The following is a 24,462-nucleotide window of genomic DNA, read 5'->3' as shown; positions in this document are numbered from 1 at the left end:
GTCCTTTCCCATCCCATCTACCTGTCGTCCTGAGAGTCTCTGGTTCTACGTGGACTTCTTAGGCTAAAGGAACTCCCCCTCTCCACCTACCAGCCCCGGTTAGAACGCCCGACGTGTAAACACCGTACCTGTGGACAGCTTGGTCCAAGTCACGAAGGGCTTGGGTTTCCCCGTGGCCTCACAGGGGAACATGACATCCGTCTCCGCGGTGACAGTCACGGTCTGCGGGGATTTGGTGACAATCTGCGGCTTTTCCCCCAGCGTCCAGAATTTGGATGCAGGCGGCCCTCCGGCAGAGAAGAGCTTTGAGCTGCTGTGATGGAAGCTTCTGGAGGGCGGGACGGAAGACGTCGAGAAGGGGATGGAGCTCCGGGTGGAGAAGACCGGGGGGATGTTCCGTACATTCGTGGAGGGGGGTGCTGTGGTCCTGGGGGGGTGCAAGACGGGAGGCGCTGGGGGCCCCAGGTCCATGTGGAAGATGCTCTGAGTGTGGATCCGAGTGTAGGGACCTGTGTTGACCTTTCTGTCTCTCAACGCCGGGGCTGGAGAGCTGGGTCCCTGAGGTTTCGGAGTACCTCCCAACTGGGGGAAAGACAGGGTCCTGTTGATAAAGAAAGGGAATCTTCCGCCGGGAAAAGGAGGCGCTCTCGAATTCGGAAGCTTGCCCACGGGGTCTCTTCTTAGATCGGGCAGGTGGTTATTTCCCAGCGACCTGGAGTTGCCCTGGAATCGGTCAGTTCCCCGGCCAGTCGCCGGACCCGGAACGCTAGCTTTGGACACAGGCCACGAAACCACCACGGGAGTCGTCGGATAACTCGTTGATCTTGGGGTCGTCGTGTGCCCGCCCTCCGGCCAAACCCTCGACGGGTACACGGTGACACCCGGTTTGCGGGTCAGGTGATGAGGGGGCTGGAAGGTGACCGAGAATCTGAAGGGGCTTTGTGTGACTGCGTGCGGGGGTCTCACGGTTCCTCTCGGCAGGATCGGTGTGGCGGGAACTCTGGCTGGTTGGTGGAAAACCGGGACCCTCCCAGCCTCGTTTGAACCATCTGGAGCACGGGGAAGCATGTTTTTCACTGTACCATCAAACGCTTCCTTTCTTAACGCCTCCTCTGGAGTCAAGGTAAACGTGTCCTGCTTGGAAGAGGGCGTGGATAACTGGTCTGGCTTCGCCAGATGCCGAGTTACTTCGTTATTCACCAAAGGCGCTTTGGTTTCTGGGGTCCCCACGTAATGGAAGGACATGTGGTCTCTGGAAGCTTTCCAGGCTGGGGACGTTCCTGAAAGAAGAGGTGGTGTGGGTTCTGTGGTGGTCTCTGCAGAGGATATGAGAGTCGTGGGTGGGAATGGCGATTCTGGCTCCTCCACCGGGGCGGGAGTGGACACGCGACTCTGGGGCCCAATTTCAGAAGGGATGGTAGCGTGAGCAGTTTCACGGCTTCTCTGATCACGGATGGTGGTTTCCGCCGGACTTGAGGATGCCTCTACTTTTAGGAAGGGGAGAGTCGTTGAAGGAGCTGTCCATTGGGGTTGAAACAGCGTAGAGACCGCTGCTGAAGGCGAAAACTCAGTAGGCAAACCTAGATCCGCTGCCTCTCTCACAGAGGGTGATTCTGTAAGCGCTTCCGGAGGGCTGGTAACAGGCGGGTCTGTCTGTCCCATCGCAGGCTGGCTTGCCCCTGGGGGATCCCAGCTCGACGTTTCTGGAAAGGGAGACGTCAGAGACGCCTCCTTAAATCCTCTCGCAGGGGAGACCTTGGCCCCAGAAGGTGATGCCGCGTGAGTGACTGAGGCTCCAGGGACCACACCGTCGGTTTGATAGTCCCCGAGGTCTGTGACACCGTGGTTCTTCATTTCCTTTCCGCCTGACACGGGCTCGCGGGTGACGGGAACGGTCTCTCGGAATCTGTCACGTGATAAATGTGTTTTGCTGACGCTGGCTGTGCTGTGATCTTCCACGCCGGTTATCTCCCGTGGGTCTCCAGTGGTAAAAGAGACGGTCGTAGGGGAAAGCACAGCTTTCCACGTCTTATCTTCTGGAGAAAGGCTGGGCTTGGACACAGAAGCCGCAGAGCTGAGGGTGGAAGCGATGTATCGGTGTCTGTTTGGTCTCTTGCCCTGTTTCCTGCGTGGGCTGCCCCTGGATACAGGTTCGGCATGCTCCTCCGTGTCCAAGCGTCCCGGGGTACCCACGGCGCTGTTAGCCCAGGTCGTAGGACCCAGAGAACTCGCCCCTTGGCTGGCAATCTTCCCTTCGGGCACCTGGGTCGGCGGAGTCGAGAAAGTGTCTGTCGGGGCAAACGTCGTATGCGGGGTCTGTTTATGGCGGTGTCGGAATTTGTGGGGTCGGAATCGCCTCCTCCCATGGGGCCTCTTCCGAGAAGGATGCGTGGTCAGCGCCGATGGTGAAGTGTCCTTTGGGGCTGGCGTGGTCACCAGTGCCGTGGTCATGTCCTTGCCAAACACGACGCCAAGCGTGGACTCCTCGGGACGCTTCAAATCAGTGACGCTGTTCACCACTTCTAGAGTCAAATCAAGTGGAGTGGTCGGGTCTATGGCTTGCCCATTTCCCTCAATGTGTCGGGAGTCCATGGGGTGTGTCTCTAGTGTACCCTCTTCCTGCAGCGTCTGAGAAGTCCCCTTCGTGCCCTCAGGAATCACTGGGTGGCCCGGGGTGCTTAAACCAGTTTTCACAAGCTGCGGGCTGTCTGTCTGTTCCTGGAGGTGCATTTCAGCTGGGACGTCGGGGTCCCCTAAGGTGGGGTCTTCAAGCGGCTCAGATGTCCTGGCCTCGGCAACCCACGAGACGGGAGTTGGCGTGAAGTGTGCGGAGGCCTGTTCTTTCACGGTATGCTCAGCTGGTAGTGGATTTGTCCCCAGATCGGGGTAAAAGTAGGTCACGGTCTCAGACTCAGCCAAGGGTACGGCGTCCATCGGAGATTCATCGTCAGGGGATGTGGACTCCAGCACGGATCCAACATCGAGGGTAGACCAGCTGTCTGTGGCTACCTTTTCACTGGTGGGCCCTTTGTGCTCCATTTCTAGGGCCTGCAGAGTAGAAAATTCATAAAGTATAGATGACGGTGTCGTGGCTGGGGTCTGGTTGGAGTCAACCTCAGTGGGAGTTGTACCCAGGGTCTTCTCAGCAGAGTCCTCTTCAATATACTCTTCCATGGGTGTCGTTGTCACTCTGGATTCACTACCAATGACTCCGTCGTGACCAGGCTGGAGCGGAACAGTCCTAGGGGAGGAGACAGCACTGGAAACCTGCTCCTCCTCGCCAAATACGGACGTATCTCCTGAGGATTCTTCTGCGCTGCTTGTGGTCTGAAGGGGCGCTGAGCCTGGAGCCACGGCAGGCAGAGGTGGAGTCACGTCCTGCCTCGTCAACGAAGGCGAGCTGACTGTGATGACCTGCGGTCCTTCCGTTCCCTTCGGGATAGTTCTCCCACGGACTCTGGCTAAGATGTCTGCCCAGCGTTCTGGATTAATCTGCTTGTTGGCCACGTTTATCCTCCGTCTGGACTCGAAGACTCTGCGGCCTTCGGCGACGTTGGTCTCCGGCTCCTTTGCGGGTTGCTTCCAGGGTTTCAGCTTTCTGCGCCCTTTCCTGGTCTTCGTACCTCTGCCGACGGCGTCGTCTGTTGCTCTGATTAACACCTCTTGGTCCTGCGGGTGGAGGACTGTCCTCGATGCGTTCTCTTCATCTCCCATGCCGGATCCGCCTTCATCCTCCACGATCCCGCCTCGCCCTCCGGAAAGAGTCCTGCCTCCTGGGCGCCCGCCTCTTTTCGGAGACCCGCCGGACCCCCTCTTGCTCACCTGGACCCCCACCGTGAAATGATCCGCCCCTCGCTGGTTGACCGCCACGCATCTGTAGTAACCGCTATCGCGGCCTTGAACCTTGGGGATGGAAAGAGTGCCGTCGGCCAGCACATAGGCGTGCGAGGCATTGGCCATCGCGTTCAGCATCCTTTTGTGTGGAAGGATCCAGCTGATCTGGGCTTCCGGTACGGCCAGCGCCTTGCAAGGCAGCGTCACGGGCTCCCCTGGGTTCTTGTGAACGGTCACCGTGAACGCGTCGGGAGGCTGAATGACCGGCGGCTGCACCAGGACCCTGTAGAGCATCCGGTCCGTCTCATCCCTCACCTGAGCGACGCACTGGTACAGACCAGCGTCCGACGGCTGCGTCGACCTGATCTTCAGCCAGCCGCTGGTGAGGACGGAGAACCTGCCGTCGCGGTCTTCCATCGGCGCTTTCACGACGGACCCGTCCGGGAGCACCCAGGAGATGGAGGGGCTCTCGGAAGCCCTGACGTTGCAGCTCAGCTGGCAGGGGCTCCCCTCCAGGACGGTCCGGGCTCTCTGCACGGCTTTGCCGGGCTCGATCATCACCCAGCTTCTGCTCCGAGACAGCCTCGCGTCCTTGGCGGACACGACCAGGGCGTGCCGAGACGAGTAGGACAGCACCACCGCTTTGGCCGAGCTCAGACGCCGGTTGAGTTGCAGCTCGATGGACGGCTGCGTGACCCACTCCGGCTCGGCGAGGATGTGGGCCCTGACGCCCGTGTAGTACAGCGTGGCGTCGTCGTCGGCATCTTGCCTGTACTGGTAGCCGAGCCTGGGGTCTTTGCCGAGCGCGGGGTCCCGGTGGAGCTTCACGGGGACCTCGCTGTAGTAGGCGATCAGCTTCCAGAGCTTCTCGTAGTTCTGTCGCGTCATGGGACACTCGAAGTCCAAGGCGACCGTGGCGTTGATCTCTATCTCCTGGGGGTCCGTCTGGTTCAGGTGGAGCCTGGACACGTCCGTGGGCTTCTTGATGTCGCAGACCAGGTGGACCGTGTTTCCGTGCTCATCGCTCATGTTCACGGACACGTTCCACGTGGGGAACTGGAATCCGTCCGGGGAGAAGGGGTGCTGGGCAGCCTCGTCCTCGTCCTGATCTTCCTCGATACTCCGGCTCCCGTTCTGTCTCAGCGGGGACTCGATAGAAGGCTTCTGACAGGGGACGTCCTGCAGCTTCTGCAGCTCCTGTTTCTGCCACGTCTTGGGACTGAAGCACGTGGAACAGAGCTGACCCCCTTCGTACGCTTTGTCCTTCTTGCACTTCAGGACTCCTGGAACACAGCATCAGACAAACGTGCTTTAAGTCAACGACCCCAAGAATGGACAGAGGATGAAGCCTCTGTGTGCATCTTTATCGCCTGGGTGCATCTCAACCAAGATTCAAGACCTTACCTACCTGTGTCCGTGATGTCACTTAGGGAGCTTAAATCTATTTAACCCCACTGTGTGGTAACTAACCAGGGTCTGGGAAGTTCCTGACAGGGAGCAATGAGTACTTTTTAAAAAGATACTCTTAGGGACTTCCTTGGTGATCCAGGGGCTAAGACTGCGAGCTCCCAACGCAGGGGGCTGGGGTTCCATCCCTGGTCAGGGAACTAGATCCCACATGCGGCAAGGAAAAGGTATCTTTAAGTTGACAAAGAACCTCTCTTCGTACACATGATGCAATTTTCCTTTTGTGAAGGTCCAGGAGAACCTACATAAGTCTCTGCAATGCGTGAACGTATTTCCAGGTCCTAGAACCAACTGTGGGCTTTCCTGGCGGCTCAGATGGTAAAGGGTCTGCCTGCAATGCAGGAGACTGGGGTTCGATCCCTGGGTTGGGAAGATACCCTGGAGGAGGGCATGGCAGCCCACTCCAGTGTTCTTGCCTGCAGAATCCCACGGACAGAGGAGCCTGGTGGGCTACAGTCCACAGGGTTGCAGAGTCAGACACGACTGAATGACTAACACTTGAGGACCAACTGTTGGCATGACTCATATCACGCTGACCTTTCATAACTACATTTTCTTTTGCAACAATTACTCATCTCAGGCAGTATTTTCTTTTTTTGGATTCACTTTCTTACTCTTGGCTTCCTGGACACTCAGTCCTCCAGAATTTTGTCCTTCTTTGGCCAACACTGACTCTTTCAGCGCTTCTCTGCCCAACTGATTATGGATGAACCATTCCTGGGCTCCGTCTAAGCTCCCTCCCTTCTGGCCCTGCCCTGTCGTGGAGGGTCTCGCCCAGGGGGTGGTTTCAATTACCGTCTACTGGCCGACAACCAGTTCCGTCTATGCTTCTCCAGCCCAAGCCCATCCCATGGGAGGCACATCGACGTCCTACTTGACAAGTCCATCAGATGGTACAAAGGTTCCCCAAACTGATGTCTACAGAATCAAACTATATTTTCTCCCTGCTAAGCATCTCACGGCTTTTCTGTATTCATCCGTGCCAAGTCGCTTCAGTTGTGTCTGACTCTTGACCCCATGGACTGTAGCCTCACCAGGCTCCTCTGTCCATGGGGATTCTCCAGGCAAGAAGACTGGAGTGGGCTGCCCTTTCCTCCTCCAGGGGAATCTTCCCGACCCAGGGATCGAACCCACGCCTCTTACATCTTGTGTGTTGGCAGACGGGTTTCTTTACCACCAGCGCCACCTGGGAAGCGCTTTCCATATTCATAACCAGTGCCAGCATCTCTCCTGCTGGGGATCGTGGAGAACTACGATGTATTGTGACAGTCTTTGTGGCCTCTACCCCCTTCTTTCCACTCCCACTGGAAATAAACCAGCCAAGCTGCCATCATCGATGGCTTGGAGTATTATAAACCTCATCCCCGTGAGCATCCACCCCACCCACCTCCCATCCCACCCTTCTAGGTCATGACAGAGTACTGAGTTTAGCTTCCTGTGCTATCGAGAGCTTCCCACTGGCTACCTATTTAACACAGGGTGGCGTATAGATGGGGGTTCCCTAGTAACTCAGCTGGTAAAGAATCTGCCTGCAGTGCAAGAGACCGCAGTTTGATTCCTGGGTGGGGAAGATCCCCTGGAGTAGGAAATGGCAACCCACGACAGCATCCTTGCCTGGAGAATCCCATGGACGGAGGAGCCTGGCGGGCTATACAGTCCACGGGGGTGCAAAGAGTCGGAAATGACTGATCGAGTAAGCACATCATAGCACACTGTATATACGTCAAGGCTGCTTTCTCAATTCATCACATCTGTGTCTGTGAGTCTGTTCTCTACGTCTGTGTCTGTATCCCTTCCCTGCAAACAGGTTCATCAGTCCCGAGGCATTCCTGAATGCTTCCCGTAGAACACGGATGCACAGAAATTGCTGCCTCTAGCTGTAACCCAAGGTTGAAAAGAATAGTCCAGACATCCATTCTGTGGCAACCGTGTTCAACTGTCTAAAACTGATTTCATGACAGTTACTGCACGCCTTTACTAAAGTAAACGTGCATTTGAGGGCTTCCCTGCTGGCTAAGTAACCACCCCAGTGATCTTGCCTGGAGAATCCCAGGGACGGGGGAGCCTGGTGGGCTGCCGTCTATGGGGTTGCACAGAGTCGGACATGACTGAAGCGACTTAGCAGCAGCAGCTGGTGGCTCAGTGGTCAAGAATCTGCCTTGCCAGTGCAGGAGACTCAGGCTACAGACTCGGGTTCGATCCCTGGGTCGGGAAGATTCCCCCGGAGAAGGAAAGGGCAATGCCTTCCAGTATTCTTGCCTGGGAGATCCCATGGACGGAGGAGCCTGGCGGGCTACAGTCCACGGGGTCACAAAAGAGTCGGACACAGCAACTGAACCACAACAACGTACATCTGAATTACGCTATGGAGCCGTCTTGACGTTTCCGTTAGAACACTTCCTGCCTCACTGACTGGAGGATGCGATTTCACCCAACCCAAGAGGAAGCAACAACAGAAGGGTGGAGTTATCTGTCCAGAACGTTAAGGGTCGGCAGCTAAGAGTCACGCTGCCTCTCCGCTCTTCTTGAAAAAGTGTTAGTCGTGCCTGAAAAAGCTCAGTCGTGCCTGACTCTCTGCGACCCCATGGACTGTAGCCACGCCAGGCTCCTCTGTCCATGGGGGTTCTCCAGGCAAGAATCCTGGAGTGGGTAGCCATGCCCTCCTCCAGGGGATCTTCCCCGCCCAGCGGTCGAACCTGGGTCTCCCGCGCTGCAGGCGGACACTCGACCGTCCGGGCCGCCTGTGCGGCTCCTACCTTTGGACTTGGCGTCCCACTCCAGAAGCCAGGCCATGTCGCAGTCACAGGCCCACGGGTTGCCGTGCAGGTAGAGGTTCTCTAGAAGAGGCATGTTCTGCAGCATGCCGGCGGGGAGACGGCTGAGGGCGTTCTCGGCCAGGTAGAGGTGTCTCACGGTGGACAGCCGGAAGTAGTCCAGGAAGGCGAAGCTGGAGAACGTGGCGGGGTGCAGCTGCCGAAGCCGGTTCCCCTCTAAGTGGAGGAGCCTCAGGGAGGTCAGGCCCCTGAACGCCTCCGGGTGGATGAACTCCACCTGGTTGTGGTCCATGTGCAGCCTCACCAGGTTCCAGAGCCCCTGCAGGGTCTCGCCCGTGATGACGCGAAGCTTATTGTAGCTGAACTTGAAAACCTGCAAGGACCGAAGGTGGAAAAATGTCGCTCAGTCTCGTCCGACTCTGCAACCCCAGGGACTATACAGTCCAGGGAATTCTCCAGGCTGGAATACTGGCGTGGGGTAGCCTTTCCCTTCTCCAGGGGAATCTTCCCAACCCAGGGATGGAAGCCAGGTCTCCCGCATTGCAGGCGGATTCTTTACCAGCTGAGCCACCAAGGAAGCCCAAGAATAGTGGAGTGGGGTAGCCTTTCCCTTCTCCAGGGGAATCTTCCCAACCCCAGGGATAGGACCCAGGTGTCCCGAATTTCAGGCAGATTCTTTTATCAGCTGAGCCACAAGAGAAGCCCTGTTTATAATTAAAAACAAAAACACCACACACAGGAACAGAAAGCAGAACAGAGGGCAGGGAAGGAAACACCTGAAGTTTGTTTGGTTCACGTTTAAAAAAAAGTGGCCGTTTCATTCATCGTGAAGAAAAGCATTTTAAAGTTTTCCCTCTCTCCACGGCTGGTGACAGAGGTTGCAACTAGTGTCGGTCATATATGTCCAGTTTGTTTGTTTTCGGTAGCTAAGTGTGACCGACTCTACGACCCTATGGACTGTAGCCCGCCAGGCTCCTCTGTCCATGGGATTCTCCAGGCAAGAAGACTGGAGTGGGTTGCCATGCCCTCCTCCAGGGCATCTTCCCGGCCCAGGGATCGAACCCATGTCTCTCGCATTGGCAGGGGGATTCTTTACCACTGAACCGCCTGGGAAGCCGCCACGCCCGGCTTACCTGGAGCGAGATGAGGTCTCTCAGCGCCCCGTCGGGGATGCTGGGGATATCATTGCCATGGATCATGAGCAGCTCCAGCTTCGTCAGTCCGGCAAACGACGTTTCTGATAAAGCCTGTATGCTATTAAACCTAGAAAAGAAAAAAGAAAAAAAAAATTGAAATGGAAAGTCATTTCTGAAAAAAAAAAATCTTTGGGGCTGTCCCAACAGGAAAGAGCAGCTCTTTCTTTCAAAACAGGAAAGAGCCACTCTTTTTCTTTCAGTGATGAATGAGAACCCAAAAAAAACATCTGTGTGGGAATGAAAATCAGGAGCGCTCTGCCAATAATCGGTCATTCCCCGAGGGTTTTCCACCCTTTGCAGACTGCTAACAGGCAGCTCAGACCCTGAGTTCTATCTGTATTAGACACTGCTATTGTCTCTTTTCTTTTTTCCCAACAAAATGCACCATGCCAGCCTCCTTTTCTCCTTTGAGGTTGGACTTCCCTGGCAGCTCAGAAGGTGAAGAAGCCGCCTGCCGTGAAGGAGACCCGGGTTCGATCCCTGGGTGGGAAAGATCCCCTGGAGGAGGGCATGGCAACCCACTCCAGTCTTCTGGCCTGGAGGATCCCACGGACAGAGGAGCCTGGAAGGCTACCGTCCATGGAGTTACAAGAATGGGACACGACTGAACGACTAACACTCTCCAGAAACAGTGCTGTGAGATGACGAGTGATATTCTTCTACTATGTGTACTTAATGGTTTTTTAATTTTCAATTGGAGGATCATTGCTTTACAATATCGTATTGGTTTCTGCCATACATCAACATGAATCAGACAATAAAAACGTGGCCCGTTGAATCAAGTTACAAATTAAGCCAGATGGACGTCCCATGTGTTGGTGCCATGAAACCCGTCCTTGTTTTTTTATTTTTTTTTTTATTTTTCTTTAATATGACACAAAACCATCTCAAGATACTATTGGCGGAAGGAGGCAAAAGAGTCATTTTGATATCTGTCTTTGCTTCCAATGGCAAAGCGTTTGCGTGCTCAGACGCTAAGCCGTTGTCCCACTCTGTAACTCTATGGACTGTAGCCCGCCAGGCTCCTCTGTCCATGGGATGCCCCAGGCAAGGAGACTGGAGTGGGTGGCCATGCCCTCCTGCAGGGAATCTTCCTGACCCAGGGAATGAACCTTCGTCTCTTGTGTTTCCTGCACTGCAGGCAGATTCTTTACCGCTGAGCCACCGGGGAAGCCCGAGAGACAAAAGTGATCACAGATCAACTCTGTTCTCCTTTCTGCAAACTCGCAGAGCCCATTCGACCCTGATTCAAAGCAGCTTCAGCTCCTCTTCTGCATAAATTGGAAGACTGTGAAAAGGAAACGGGTTTTTAAATTGTAAAACAATTTAAAGATTATAAAAAGGAAACGGTTATTCCCTCTTCTGGCAAAGCCAATGTCTTTTCCCTGTGGAGTGATCATCATCGTGGTTAGATTTTTTTTCAGACAGTCAAGTTTGCCAAGCTTCTTTTTTTTTTTTTGGAGAGAGCTATTTCATGGTCCATTGCTATGGATTTTTGAAGTGTTTATTTCAGTCTTAACCGCCCTCTTCTACTGGACCTTCTAATCGGTAAAGGCAAGAATTTTTGAGGCTCTGTAGTCAAAGAGGACTTTGTCTTACCGGTCATTTTGTCTTACTGAAATGTCTATTCATCAAACCCTAAATAGCTTCATTGTTTTATAGGTGGGAGGATGTAGCTAGCATATTTTGCTGAAGAACTCCAAATGACTGTTTACTATTAGAATTGTGCAAATCATGGTTTAGTATGAAAATTTTATGAGTACCTATAATTCATGGCAATTGACACTTAGGTATAGAAAGTATATATGGGTATAGAAGAAAATTGAAACATAAAAATTCTACCTGAAATGCCGCACTAAAATATCTGTTTAGGGGACTTCCCTGGTGGTCCCAGGTGGTGCTAGTGAAAAAGAACGCACCTGCCAATGCAGGAGATGAAAGAGATGGGGCTTCGATCCCTGGGTCGGGAAGATCCCCTGGAGGAGGGCACGGCAACCCACTCCAGCGTTCTTGCCCGGAGAATCGCATGGACAGAGGAGCCTGGTGGGCTACAGTCCGTGGGGTCGCAGAGAGTTGGACAAGACTGAGCAACTAACACTTGAACTTTCTGATGCTCCTTCCCAATGCAGGGGGCCCAGGTTCAATCCGTGTTCTGGGAACTAGACCCCACGTGCCTCAACTAAGAGTTGGCATGAGACAATTAAAGATCCTACATGTTGCAACCAAGGCCTGATGCAGCCACATAAATAAATACATTTAAAAAAATGTTTAAAAGACAGTGAAATTTTAAATAGGCAAAACCTGAAAGAACTCTTATTTCATCAAAGTCACGATTGCATCACACTGATGATTTACAGGGTCAAAGATGTGTCTCACTTATTCTATTTATTATTTTGTAACAACTGCTGAAATCTATTCAAATACTATTAGCATATTTATGCAAGCATCATATATTTTGCATCTGCCGTGTATTAAAGAACTGTTATGAATGGAAATTTATCAAGGAGCTGAAGCTGTCTCTGATGGTTCGTAATCAAGCTTTGTGACAGAGATTGGTACTGATGAATTAACTCAGATACTAGCCCCAAAGGACCACATGCAGTAGAGTTATAAATGTCCTCTTGATTCGGGCCACATCATGCAAGACACGGTGACCCCCACAAGAGTATACACACAGTCACGAACGTGGGCGCACACACCCCGCTTACACGAAAGACGAAACCCGCCCCCGCCGGCTGGCGAGGAGGCTGAAGATCGCTCGAAGGAATGTGATACAAACCCCAGATTGATTCTTTCCACATGTGGAGAAATCCCAGCGGGCACGGAAGCCAGCGAGCGGAACGTGCAGTGGACTTCGCTGGGGACGTAGCAGGCGCAGGGGTGGGGGCAGGCCAGCGCCACGTGGGGGCGTCCCCAGAGCAGAGTCAGCACCACGGAGAGAGCTCGCCACCGCGCCCACGTCGTCGGCATCGCGCCCGGCGGGGTCATCCCGGCACACCTGTTGGGGAGCCACGCAGAGCCGGGTGTCAGACAGCCCTTCCGGACCGCCAGCTGGTTATTTATTTATTTATTTTCTACCTGCATTGTGCATCAGGGTGCTAGGCTTCCCAAGGCGTCGGCGTGGGATATCTGGGTGACGCAAAGCGTGTGCGTGGAGCAACACAAAAATTTAAAAAAAAAATTTTTTTTTGATCGTCGTTCGCCCCTCAGTTTAATGCAACTGCAGAAGACAGCCTTCACTCCTGACATCGATCTGACGACTCGGAAATGTCGCTGGGGTTGTAAGGGAGGATATGAAATTGACAGGCCCCGTGGAGTGGGTAGCTGTTCCCTTCTCCAGGGGAATCTTCCCAACCCAGGGATCAAACCCAGGTCTCCCTCATGGCAGGCGGATTCTTTACCAGCTGAGCTACCAGGGAAGCCCAAGAATACTGGAGTGGGTAGCCTATCCCTTCTCCAGGGGACTTTTCTGATCCAGGAAGCCAACCAGGGTCTCCTGCCTTGCAGGCGGATTCTTTGTTGGCTGAGCTACCAGGGAAGCCCTGTCCATACTGACAAATACACAAATGGGTGTATATATACAAATATATATATTTGTATAAATGTATGAAAGGTGAAAGGAAAGGGTTAGTCAATCAGTCGTGTCCGATTCTTTGCAACCCCATGGACTGTAGCCCGCCAGGCTCCTCTGTCCATGGAATTCTCCAGCCAAGACTACTGGATTGGGTTCCCATTTCCTTCTCCAGGGAATCTTCCTGACCCAGGGGTCAAACCCAGATCTCCTGCATTGCAGGCAGATTCTTTAGTGTCTAAGCCAACCAGGGAAGTCCTATATGCATAAATATGTATTTGTAAAGATGTATATATACACACAAATATACAAATATACATATATGTAAATATGTGTTTGTACAAATGTATAATATAAGGGCTTCCCAGGTGACCCAGTGGTAGAGAACCTGCCTGCCAATGAAGGAAACGACTAATACCCACACATATAGGGACGACAGATACATTCATGTTTCAAGTCATAAAAGTAACTTGTTATCTGTCCACCTCTAATGTTTATCTCTATAGCCGTTACATACTGTACATAACTGAATAACAAGCTTCTCAGGAAATCCATTATGACCAGAAGTATTTCCTTCTTTTCATGGCATTCCTTAAAGTTTTCCTCATACCATCTTCAAGGGCTTATAGAGATGTTCACTAAAGCAGAATGTATTCCATTTATGTGGGTGTGTCTCCTCTCCTTAATTTTTTTTTCCCCCTTGGAAGAACCAAAATGCTGAGAGGGCAAAACATCATTGTTTACCAGGGAGCACATTTGGAGAAACCTCTGAAAAATCTGCCATGAGAGAAAGAAGCAAGGAATACAGCCTTACGAAGAATCTAGAGACAAAAACGTCAGTAAGACCAAAAAAAAAAAAAGAGAGAGCGAGGAAGGAAGGAGAAAGGAGAGGAAAGAAGGGAGGTCAGAAGGAAAAGAGGGAAAGAGAAAAAAAGAGAAAAAGGGAAGGAAAAGATCAGATAAAATAATTAGGTTGCACCAGCCGCAACCTCCTTCAGAAAGCCAGTGACTATTTCTTCATGCATCAGTCATCAAATCGCACTTTCGCCAACTGTTGCATGAAGTTTATGGATCCGTAAGTAACCACAGAGGGAAGGTGGAGAAACACGATTAGAGAAACGCGCGCGTTCCCGACGGCTCCCTGCTCTGCGCGAACCCTGACTTCTGATGATAAACACTCCATTTGCTCCCGCGCTGTAGCGACACCCCAGATGCACAGCGTCTCCCGCCCTTTAGGGGACCTGGGAACAGACGCCTTCTGAAGCCCTGACGCGTTTCGTTTTTCAGCTGCTCCTAAACAGCTGACGGTGCAAGCAGCTTTGCAAACACCGACTCCGGGCGCCTCCTCTCCGCCTTGGAACCGACCGGCTTCTGCAGAGCTTTTTTCGGTTCTCCAGGCCCCTCACCCGCGCGCTTGACCCTCCACACAGGCTCATGTCCAGGCCCTGTGTCCGCAGGCGGACCTGGAACCCGGCGTCCCGAAGCCTCGCTCCCAGCGCTCGCTTTTCCACCCAGTATCCTCCCCTGCCCGCCGCAGAAGAGCGCAGGGATGCGCTCCCCCCTCCCCGGGGAACCCCAATCCCGAGGCCTCGCGGGGAAGCCGCCCCGAGCCTGCACGATCTCCGGGCACGCCCGGCGAACCCCGGGAAGCTGGACTCGGGGCGCGAGGCGGTCGGCGGGAGTCCACCCGGCGGGGGAAGAGTCTGGAGGGGACGCGCGCGGCCTTTGCGCCCCTGGCCGGCTTCCAGCGCGCGCTCCGGACGCGCCCGGGCAGGCTGCGCGGTAACTTCACGAACTAGCTTTTCCGGAGCGCAGCTCGGGTTACTCCGAGGGTCTCCGAGGCCGGAGACTCAGACACCACAGGGCGTATCTCCCCCAAACCACGGCTTCCCCAGCTTGCGCGCGGCTCAGAGACCCCTCCAACCCTCGCCCCCCTCGCCGTCCCGCGGCAGAGGAAGGGGGTTGCTTTGCGTCTCCCCGCTTTGCAAGGCAAAAGAAGGCGGTGGGCGGGGGTTAGGGGTGGAGAGTCTTAGGGATCTGGAGAAACGGGGCACACAGCCCTGCCACTGTGGTTTGCCCCTCGCCACCAACGCAGGAGCGCAGCCGGTTACACTTGAGGGTCCGGTCGAGGGCTCCCAGGAAACCAGGGATGGATCGGGGAGCGGGCACTTTGGAAAGGGGACCTTAGTCTACTCTGTGCATCCTCCCGGATGATTTTGCTCAGCTTCTGTGTCGGATGGTGCTGTGCTGGGCTTGGTCGCTCAGCCGTGTCCGACCCTTGGCGACCCGGCGGAATTCCATGGAATTCTCCCAGGCCAGGATACTGGAGTGGGTTGCCATTGCCTTCTCCAGGGGGATCCTCCCCACCCAGGGATCGAACCCAGGTTCTCCCGCATGGCGGGCAGATTCTTTTACCCGCTGAACCACCAGGGAAGCCCGTTCTGGATGGCGGCTGGACCTTTAACGGAGCGCCAGGAAACATTTCCAGAAGTCTTCTTTGCCCTCGCCCCCTGCTCCCACCAAGGCAACACCGGTCCCCTTTTCAACTCTCTCCACCCCTTGCAGACAGAGCCCCCCACCCCCACCCCAGCCCCTCTCCCCAGCCACCGCCGGGGGCGCCCAGGCAGCCCTCGGTCCTCACCTGTCCGTCGGAAGCCGCGACCCACGGGAGCGGTGCGCCCAGAGCGTCCACCGGGCCGGGGCGCGCGAGTCACCGCCGGGGGTTGGCCGGGGCCATGTCCTTCTTCCCGGGGGGCGAGGCGAGGCGGCTCGGCTTCCCAGCGCGGCGCCCTTTTATTCCCGTCGCCGAGAGCCTTCCCCGAGAGCACGCCTCGGCCCAGCCCCACCCTGCCCCACCCCGGGGAGACGGGGCGCGGGGGACCCTGGCCGCGCCGCCGCCGCGCGCTCAGCCCTCCTCTCGGCTCCGCATGGCGCCGCGGCCCGGGTGGGCACGCCTCGTCCACGCCGGCGGGGCGAACCGCTGGGGCCCCGCGCACACACGGCCGGCTGGGGGAAGCTGGAAGGACTGGTGCGGGGGTCGGGGTGGGCGTGGGGAAGTATCCGGGCCCCCTCACTCCCGAGAGGAACTCCGGGGGGTACCCGAGAGATGGAGAGAAACCCGGGAGCGCACAGCTCCCGAGGTTTGCGCCCGGAGCGCCCTTCCCAGCAAGAGTGGGAGGAAGACTGTCTTTCCTTTCAGGGCGGGGGAAGAGAGAAGGAATACGACTTGCGCTCCCCCAGGCGGGCTAGAGTTTTCTCTGGCGGCGCCTCCGGACCCCGAGCGCAGGCTGCAGGCAGCCGGGGGCGCCCGCCGGCATCTCCGCAGGAGCCGCAGGCTAGGCTGCAACCCGAGTCCCGGGCCACGCCCTCCCGCCTCTCCTCTGGCTCCTGGCAGCCACCATCCCTCCTCCAGCCTGAATCCTCCTGCCAAAAAAAAAAAAAAAAAAAGGTGGAATGCTTTCTTTCTTTCTTTTTTTTTTTTTTCCCTCGTCCCCCTTTGGAAAGCCTGAAGGGGCTGCGCCGGAATGAGCGCTTTGGGGAGCCCCAAGGTACTGGCTGCGGCAAGTGTGATGTTGGACTGGAAGGGAGGGCTGGGGAAATCGAGGCTGCAGAGGACCCTGCTGTCTGTAACGCAGAAGGGGAAGCGGGGAGAGAAGGACCTGTGTTGGTTTCCAGGCGGAAGGAGAACTGGGAAAACAGGGCAAGAGGTCAGGTGAGGACTGTCACCAGTGAGGCCACCTGGGCAGAGGTAAGACAGGATACGGGCAGTCACTGGGAAGATAGAAAGACAGGGTGAGCGCTGCAGAACGGATGCCTTCCAACTGTGGTGTTGGAGAAGGCTCTGGAGAGTCCCTTGGGCTGCAAGGAGATCCAACCAGCCCATCCTAAAGGAAATCAGTCCTGAATATTCATCGGAAGGACTGACGCTGAAACTCCAATCCTTTGGCCACCTGATGCGAAGAGCCGATGTACTAGAAAAGACCCTGGTGCTGGGAAAGATTGAGGGCAGGAGGAGAAGGGGACGACAGAGGATGAGATGGTTGGATGGCATCCCTGACTCCATGGACATGAGTTTGAGTAAACTCCGGGAGCTGGCCATGGACAGGGAGGCCAGGCGTGCTTCGGTCCACAGGGTCACAAAGAGTTGGACACGACTGAGCAACGACGTGATACTCTATGGTCCATACAGGTTGCTGCAGATGGCATTCTTTCTTTCTTTTTCATGGCTGAGTAATATTCCATTGCATACATGCGCCACAGGTTTTAAACATAAATCACTGGGCGTGGGCTCAGAAAGCAGTGAAAAGCGCTGGGATCAGGAAAGAGGTGATATGGTAGCAGAGTCATACTCTGTAGTTGAACTCATTTTTTTCCATCTGAGAAGGGAGGGTGTATAATCAGGCTACTTTAGTTGATTAATTTGTATTGAAGCATAGTTGCTTTATTGGATTGGCGTAAAGCTGCTGATGGACAGGGAAGCCTGGCGTGCTGCAGTCCACGGGGTCCCAAAGAGTCGCAAAGAGTCGGACACAACTGAACAACTAACACACACATTAGTCGCTTTTGGGCTTCCCAGGTGGCAAAAGTGCTAACGAACCTGCCTGTCAGCTTCTTTAAAGACTCCAGGTTCTTTCTGAACTCTTAAGGAGACTTAGTCCTGGGTTCGATCCCTGGAGCAGGAAGATCCCCCAGAGAAGGGCATGGCAGCCCACTCCAGTATTCCTGCCTGGAGAAGCCCTAGGGACAGAGGAGCCCGGCGGGCTACAGTCCAGGAGGTCACCAAGAGTCAGACACGACTTGAAGCGACTTAGCACACATCACCACATATTTACCCATCCCTCTGTGGATGGAATATGACTCAGCAATCCCACTCCTGGGCATCCACCCGGGGGGGGGGAAAGAAACATAATTCAAAAAGATACATGGACCCCAAAGTTCATTGCAGCCGTGTTCACAATAGACAAGACAAGGAATCAGTGGTAAAGAGCATGGGGTTGCAAAGACTCGGACAGGAGTGAGTGATTTTCTGTTCTGTTGCTTAACAGGGGTTGTAAAAGTGAATGCTGCCTCCACGACTGGTACTCACTCTCCATCAACAGAAGGACAACTGACCTGCAATATTCTAGGGTGAGTGGAGAGAAAAGGGGGTGAAAAAAAAGAAGTCTGCACAGGAAATGTGTACTTGCCCAAGCCGGGGAATCCCAGGGGTGGACTGGTATCTTGATGGGGAGGCGGCATCTTTATTTAAGCAGAGAGAGACTTTGAGGAATGTTTCATGTGAAACTTGCCCCCCGGTCTGTCTAGGGGGAAGCCTTCAATGCAAATCCAAGCTACTGGCAGGCGCTCTGAGAATGGGGGGTTATTTTTGTGTCTCTTCTTTGCTTCATACCACAGTCGGTGGAAGTCTCCCGTTCCGTGGCATTCACTCAAATGTTCCCAGATTTTTCTCAATTGCATATTTCAAAGTAGAAAAGAAGAAGGACCCATCAGAGGGAACCTCCCAGATCTCATGAGCTCAGTTGAATTATTTCTGCCAAACAGGCTGGAGAAATTTCTGGTCAGCTCGGAGGGTAGCCGCGCCCCCTCACGGACGTGAACTCAGAGTGACCCATCATCGAGGGGGAGTTATGCGAAAAGGGATTTCTGGACAAAATGGAAACTATTTTGCCATAAGTAAGTGCTCACTCTGTGTCTGACTCTTTGCCACCCCGTGGACTGTAGCCCACCAGGCTCCTCTGTCCTTGGGGATTCTCCAGGCAAGAAGACTGGAGTGGGTTGCCATGCCCTCCTCCAGGGGATCTCCCCGACCCAGGGAGCGAAGCTGTGTCTCCTCTGTCTGCATCACCGCAGGTGGATTTTATCACCCCGTTGAGCCATCAGCAAAGCTGGTGAACTGGGATGAGCAGTCTCACTTATGGATGAGCTTGCAAAGAGTCGTCCAAGTCACTCGGAAAACAGACAAGACAGTGAACCGCCGGGGGAGGTCCTGAGATTCGTGTTCTAAAGCAACCACCCACCTTCTCCCCTACGTGTCCTTCAAGAGCCTCTCAGACGAGCTGACTCTGTTTACTCAGCTCAACATCCTGTATGCTCAAGTGACACGCCTCAGGCTTATGTAACCGTCTTTCTGAGAGAGACTAAACATTTCCTGAAGGTGAAGGAAGTAAAAAAAAAAAAAAGCCAGGGACACGATCATATGTAAACTTCAACCCTGGGGCCAACACACCTATGAAACACCTGCAGAATTATACATGTCGCTATACGGTGTATTTTGTGAAGGAACACAGATATAACAATTTACATACTTTCCGCATCTGGAAGCAGTCCATGCCTGCTCAGTCGCTTCCGTGGTGTCCGACTCTTTGTGACCCCGTGGACTGCAGCCCAACAGGCTCCTCTGTCTGTGGGATTCTCCAGGGAAAAGAAATACTGGAGTGGGCTGCCATGCCCTTCTCCAGGGGATCTTCCCCACCCAGCGATCGAACCTGAGTGTCTTGCATTGGCAGGCGGATTCTTTACCACTAGCGCCACCGGGGACGCCCCCAGAAACAATAGTCTGCGTGTATACTTGGGGGGCAGGGAGGGTGTGTGTGCTAAGTTAATTGGAAAAGTAATACACTGTGGCAATAGCAAGTTCAAGCTTGATGGGGGTGGGGGATGGTACAGACCCAGAGGAAGTCAGATGACCTGGATCCTTCTGTAACTTTAGTGGTTAGGAGACCTACAGGCTTGCTGTTCAGTTGGTCAGCCGTGTCCAACTCTTTTCGGCCCCATGGACTGCAGCACGCCGGGCCTCCCTGTCCATCACCAACCCCTAGAACTTGCTCAAACTCGTGTCCGTCGAGTCGGTGATGCCATCCAACCATCTCATCCTCTGTCGTCCCCTTCTCCTCCTGCCTTCAGTCTTTCCCAGCATGAATAGATAGCCCATGGGCTGAACTCGGGACGGCTGCTGGTGCAGGAACCTTTGGAAGAACAGGTTAACTGTGCTTCAAAAGGAAATAAAATTCAATAGAGGGCAGTTTCCTATCTGCTTATATAGTTCCCCTCTGATTTTATCACCTCATCAAGGACTAAATTAATTCCCTACCACTCCTGCCAAGCTCCCAGCCAGACTACATAACTTGCCCGCCTCCCATGATACGGGCTTGAGTCTTTGAGAGGCAGGCCAAAATTCGTTACCTTCAGCCCTATAATTCCAAGTCTCTGTAAGCTTTGTGGGTCACGGGTATGCCCGCCCCCAGGGGACATGTAAGACGTCACAGAGTCCTTCATCTCCCTGTTGTTCAGTCACTCAGTCGTGTCCGACTCTTTGCGACCCCATGGACTGCAGCACGCCAGGCTTCCCTGTCCATCACAACTCCCGGAGCTTGCTCAAACTCATGCCCATCGAGTCGGCGATGCCATCCAACCATCTCATCCTCTGTTGTCCCCTTCTCCTCCCACCTTCAGTCTTTCCCAGCAGCAGCGTCTTTTTCAATGACTGTTCCTCTCCCTGGCTGTCTTTTAAATGTTTAAAAAAAAAAATCCCTTGCTTCCTGTGTTTTATTTACTGTAGGAATAAATACACGTCTGTGCGTGTCCTAGTTAAAAGCCTTGTACCAGCCATTGCTTTTCTATATTCTTTCAAAACGGGGTTTCCCTGATGGCCCAGGAGGGGAAGACTCTGCGTGCCAATGAGGGGACACAAGAGACGCAGGTTCCATCCCTGGGTCGGGAAGATCTCCTGGAGGAGGGCATGGCAGCCCACTCCGGTGTTTCTTTTCCCTGGAGAATCCCACAGACAGAGGAGCCTGGTGGGCTATAGTCCATGGGGTTGCAGAGAGTCAGACACGCCTGAGCTACAAACACTTAATGAATCAGAAGAATGTCCAAGAGCTGGTCACGCCCTCTTTGAACCCCATCGGTAAAAGGCCTCAGTACCCCTTCCTAGCGTTAAGACTGGCAGAACACATATATGAAGAAAACGCCCTTAGATGATCTGACTGTTTGAAGACAAAATAAAGAATAAATAAAAACGGAGTGGGAATGCATATTGGTACAGACGCTGTGGGCAGCTTCCTATCTGCTTATATAGTTCCCATCTGATTTTATCACCTCGTCAAGGGCTAAAAATAGAGCTGCCAGGTAATTCAGCTGTCTCACTCCTAGGCATATATCCAGAGAAAACCATAATTTCATGCATCCCAAACTTCACAGCAGCACCATTTACAACAGCCAAGACATGGGAACAACCTGGACGTCCATCAAGAGATGAATGGATAAAGAAGACGTGCTATGTGTGTCCAACGGAATATGACTCAGTCATAAAAAAGAACGAAATAATGCCATAGGAGGCAACATGAGTCTCAGAGTAAGGGACGGACGTAGAGGGTGTCACAGGAAGTGAAATACGTCAGAAAAGGACCAATGTCGTTATGACGCCACGTAGATGCGGCATCTAAAATGTGACACAGACGAACTGGTTCATAAAGCAGAAGCAGACTCACAGGCATAGAAAATACGTTTATGGTAACCAGCGGGGAGGGCTTCCCTCGTAGCTCAGTCGGTAAAGAATCTACCTGCAATGCAGGAGACCCAGGTTCGATTCTTGGGTCGGGAAGATCGCCCTAGAGGAGGGCACGGCAACCCCGCCTTCCTGTATTCCTGCCTGGAGAACCCCAGGGACAGAGGAGCCTGGCGGGCTACAGTCCATGGGGGTCGCAGAGAGTCAGACACGACTGAGCGACTTAGCATGCACACACAGGTTGACAATAGAATGAATATCAGACCCTCTGGTGTCACAGAATAATAACAATTATTGCATCAACAGAATAGTCACAGTGGTTGTTCTCTTTATAGAATAATTACTCTATAACACTTATCTGAGGCAGATGGAGAAATTCTTCCAGGAAAGACAATAATGTGAAAAAATATATATTGTTGATAATATATTGCATTATATATTATAATTAATCAATATAATACTTTCTATATAATAACTACTCTATAAAAATTATAGAGTATTATTATTATACTGCTGCAATAATATATAATAATAGGTATTATTATAATGTATATTATTACTGTACTATATATACTTGTAATAATATTTATTATATATATCATATATATTATATACACATTGTAATAATACATACCATTATTGTATTATATATATTGTTGTATACACATTGTAATAATATATAGTATATTATTATATATAGACAGTAATAATATATATTATTATGCTGTATATTATCATATATACATTGTAATAATATACATATTTTTATATATATTATATATACATTGTACATAGTATTATCTTATATATTGCTACATAAACATTGTAATATAATTATTATATATGCATTGTAATAATATCTAATATTACTACATTATATATTATCTATATTGTAATATCTAGTATCATTGTTATATAGTATCATATATACATTGTAATAATATATATTATTGTTATATATAATATATACATTGTAATAATATACAGTATTGTATTATCATATATACATTGAAATAATATATAATATTAGTATATATAGTATAATGGATGATTACTATATTGTATGTATACATTGCAATAATATATAGCATTATATTACATATTATATGTGATAATAATGTATAGTATTATTATATATGATATATAGTAATAATATATAGAAGTATAATTATATTATATATGGTAGAGATGTATATATATTATTATATATGGTAATAATATAGTAGTATATTACATATTATTATATATATCATAATATATAGTATTATTATATATGGTAATGTATAGTAGTATAATTATACATTATATACACAGTAATAATATATAGTAGTATATTATAGCATATGTATCGACATTGCCATGATGCATCGCGTTATTATTATCATATTGCTGTCTTTTGGTGGAAGGATTTCTCCGTCTGGCTCCAATCCCAGCGCGTTAGGAGTCGTGCCTTCAAACTGAACCTGCTCGCTGGCCCTGGTGTGTCCTCTCTCCTCCCATCTCCCGATCAGGAGGCAAACAGACGAACCATTCAACCCACAGGAAACAGAGGCTTTTCTTTGAAAGCAGAAATGCGGACCGAAAGTATTTTAAAACATTCCTCCCCAGATGTGACACTACCGTGTGCATCCGATGTTGCTTTGATTCCTTCCAGCCCCCTGCCTCCTGGGTGTTTCTTTAAAGGATGCCTTTTGCATTTGCAAACTATTAGAGGACCAGCGTTTGGAAAATAGGAGCGACATCCTTTCAAAAGGCTGGAAACGTCTTTTGTTTTAGCTCTGGAGTCAGAGGTCACCTTTGATGTTCCAGAAATACTTTGAATCTTTAATTCGACTACATGCAGAAGATAGGGAGGAGAGTGACATTTGAGACATTTTTATTGGAACTGTTTTTACAGAGGGACCACAACCCACACACAAATGTCTGCCATAATTTTACTACACGAAAAGTGTAAGTGAGTGTCAGTCACTCGTCTGTGTCCGCCTCTTTTGTGACCCTGTGGCCTGCAGCCCGCCAGGCTCTCCTCTGTCCATGGGATTCTCCAGGCAAGAATACTGAAGTGGGTTGCCGTTCCCTTCTCCAGGGCATCTTCCCGACCCAGGGAATCAAACTCAGGTCTCCTGCAATGCAGGCGGATTCCTTACCTTTTGAGCCACCCTCATATAATGTAAGACTATGTGATAAATGCAAAACATAACACATCTTCACGGAAAATGCAAACAGTGAAGATTCATGACAAGCACCAGACATCAATGGAATCACCCACAATCTACAGCGTGGCAGTGTGTAAATGAAAAAAAAAAAACAAGAAATTTAAACTTAACAAAGAGAAGCAAATGCCTCTGCTTTGAGGATTCTGGCAAAGACCTCGAAAACTGCAGCTGTTCAGAGCAAATGCACATTTTCACTGTCACGGAGCAGGTAGATGAAAAGAACAGAGAAAGTGGTGGTCAAAAAAATACTATGATGAGAGGAGTTTCAAATTGAGTAAAGCAGATGGCAAGGGGCCACCGCTTAAGCCACTGTACATCTTGGAAGACAAATTCAAAAAGGAAGCCAATTTCCAAATTAAAAAAATAAAGCCATCGCGGAAAGAATGGTTCCTTTTTTTTTTTTCCCCTCCCCACTTTTTTTTTTTTCTTGCTTCTTCTTGAGCTGTGCCTACTTGCCCCGTTACTGATCATCTGGGAATTTGTGGTGGCGAATTTTTTATGTACAATTTGTTTTTAAGAGTGCCATGATGCCCTGGAAAGGGAGTGGATGGTTTGCGGCTGTGGGAGGGGGGCGGGGGAGGGAGCGGTGGTTAGCTTTGGTTTAGGGGGAGAAAAAAATGATGAAGCGTCAAAAGATTCTTTCTCAACACTGTTTTCTTTGAAAGAGGTTTCAGGTTCGTTTCTGGCTCATCATGGATGCTGTGTTAAATTAAAGGGTTGTGGGGGCAAGCGTCTATTAAAGAGATCTAAAAATAAAACAAAAATGCAGAGGCTGTGTCTCTCAGTCATGTGAAGGAGGTGCTTGGGGGTGGGGGGAGAAGGTTTTCGTGGATGGACTGCCTGGTAAGAGATTCTAATTTCAGGAGATACGGTATGACGTGTCATGCTTTGCAAGGAGAAA

General features: G+C 51.6%; 1 protein-coding gene and 1 long non-coding RNA gene across 3 annotated transcripts in view; one reads left to right on the top strand and one right to left on the bottom strand.

Annotated features, from left to right (window-relative positions):
• Positions 1-15,616, bottom strand: part of MXRA5 (matrix remodeling associated 5) — a 30,591-nt gene extending 14,975 nt beyond the window's left edge. The window contains exons 1-5 of the mRNA XM_043895698.1: positions 15,484-15,616; positions 12,051-12,269; positions 9,209-9,338; positions 8,058-8,448; positions 129-5,117 (exon numbers count right to left, since the gene is read on the bottom strand). Of these exons, the coding sequence (XP_043751633.1) occupies positions 129-5,117; positions 8,058-8,448; positions 9,209-9,338; positions 12,051-12,259 (5,719 nt within the window). The 5' untranslated portion in view covers positions 12,260-12,269; positions 15,484-15,616. The remainder of the gene's footprint in view (positions 1-128; positions 5,118-8,057; positions 8,449-9,208; positions 9,339-12,050; positions 12,270-15,483) is intronic.
• A 678-nt stretch (positions 15,617-16,294) lies between these two features.
• Positions 16,295-24,322, top strand: LOC122689356. 2 transcript variants are annotated; one of them, XR_006339804.1, is made up of 3 exons: positions 16,295-16,554; positions 17,888-17,969; positions 22,755-24,322. It is a non-coding gene; the product is annotated as an uncharacterized LOC122689356 (long non-coding RNA). The 2 variants fall into 2 exon arrangements; XR_006339805.1 differs by having other exon boundaries at positions 16,328-16,390.
• The last annotated feature ends 140 nt before the right edge of the window (positions 24,323-24,462 follow it).

The sequence above is a fragment of the Cervus elaphus genome, chromosome X (genome assembly GCF_910594005.1).
Source record: "Cervus elaphus chromosome X, mCerEla1.1, whole genome shotgun sequence".
Taxonomy (NCBI): domain Eukaryota; kingdom Metazoa; phylum Chordata; class Mammalia; order Artiodactyla; family Cervidae; genus Cervus; species Cervus elaphus.
The sequence above is the reverse complement of the archived record's forward strand: the minus strand, read 5'-3'. Positions and strand labels throughout refer to the sequence as shown.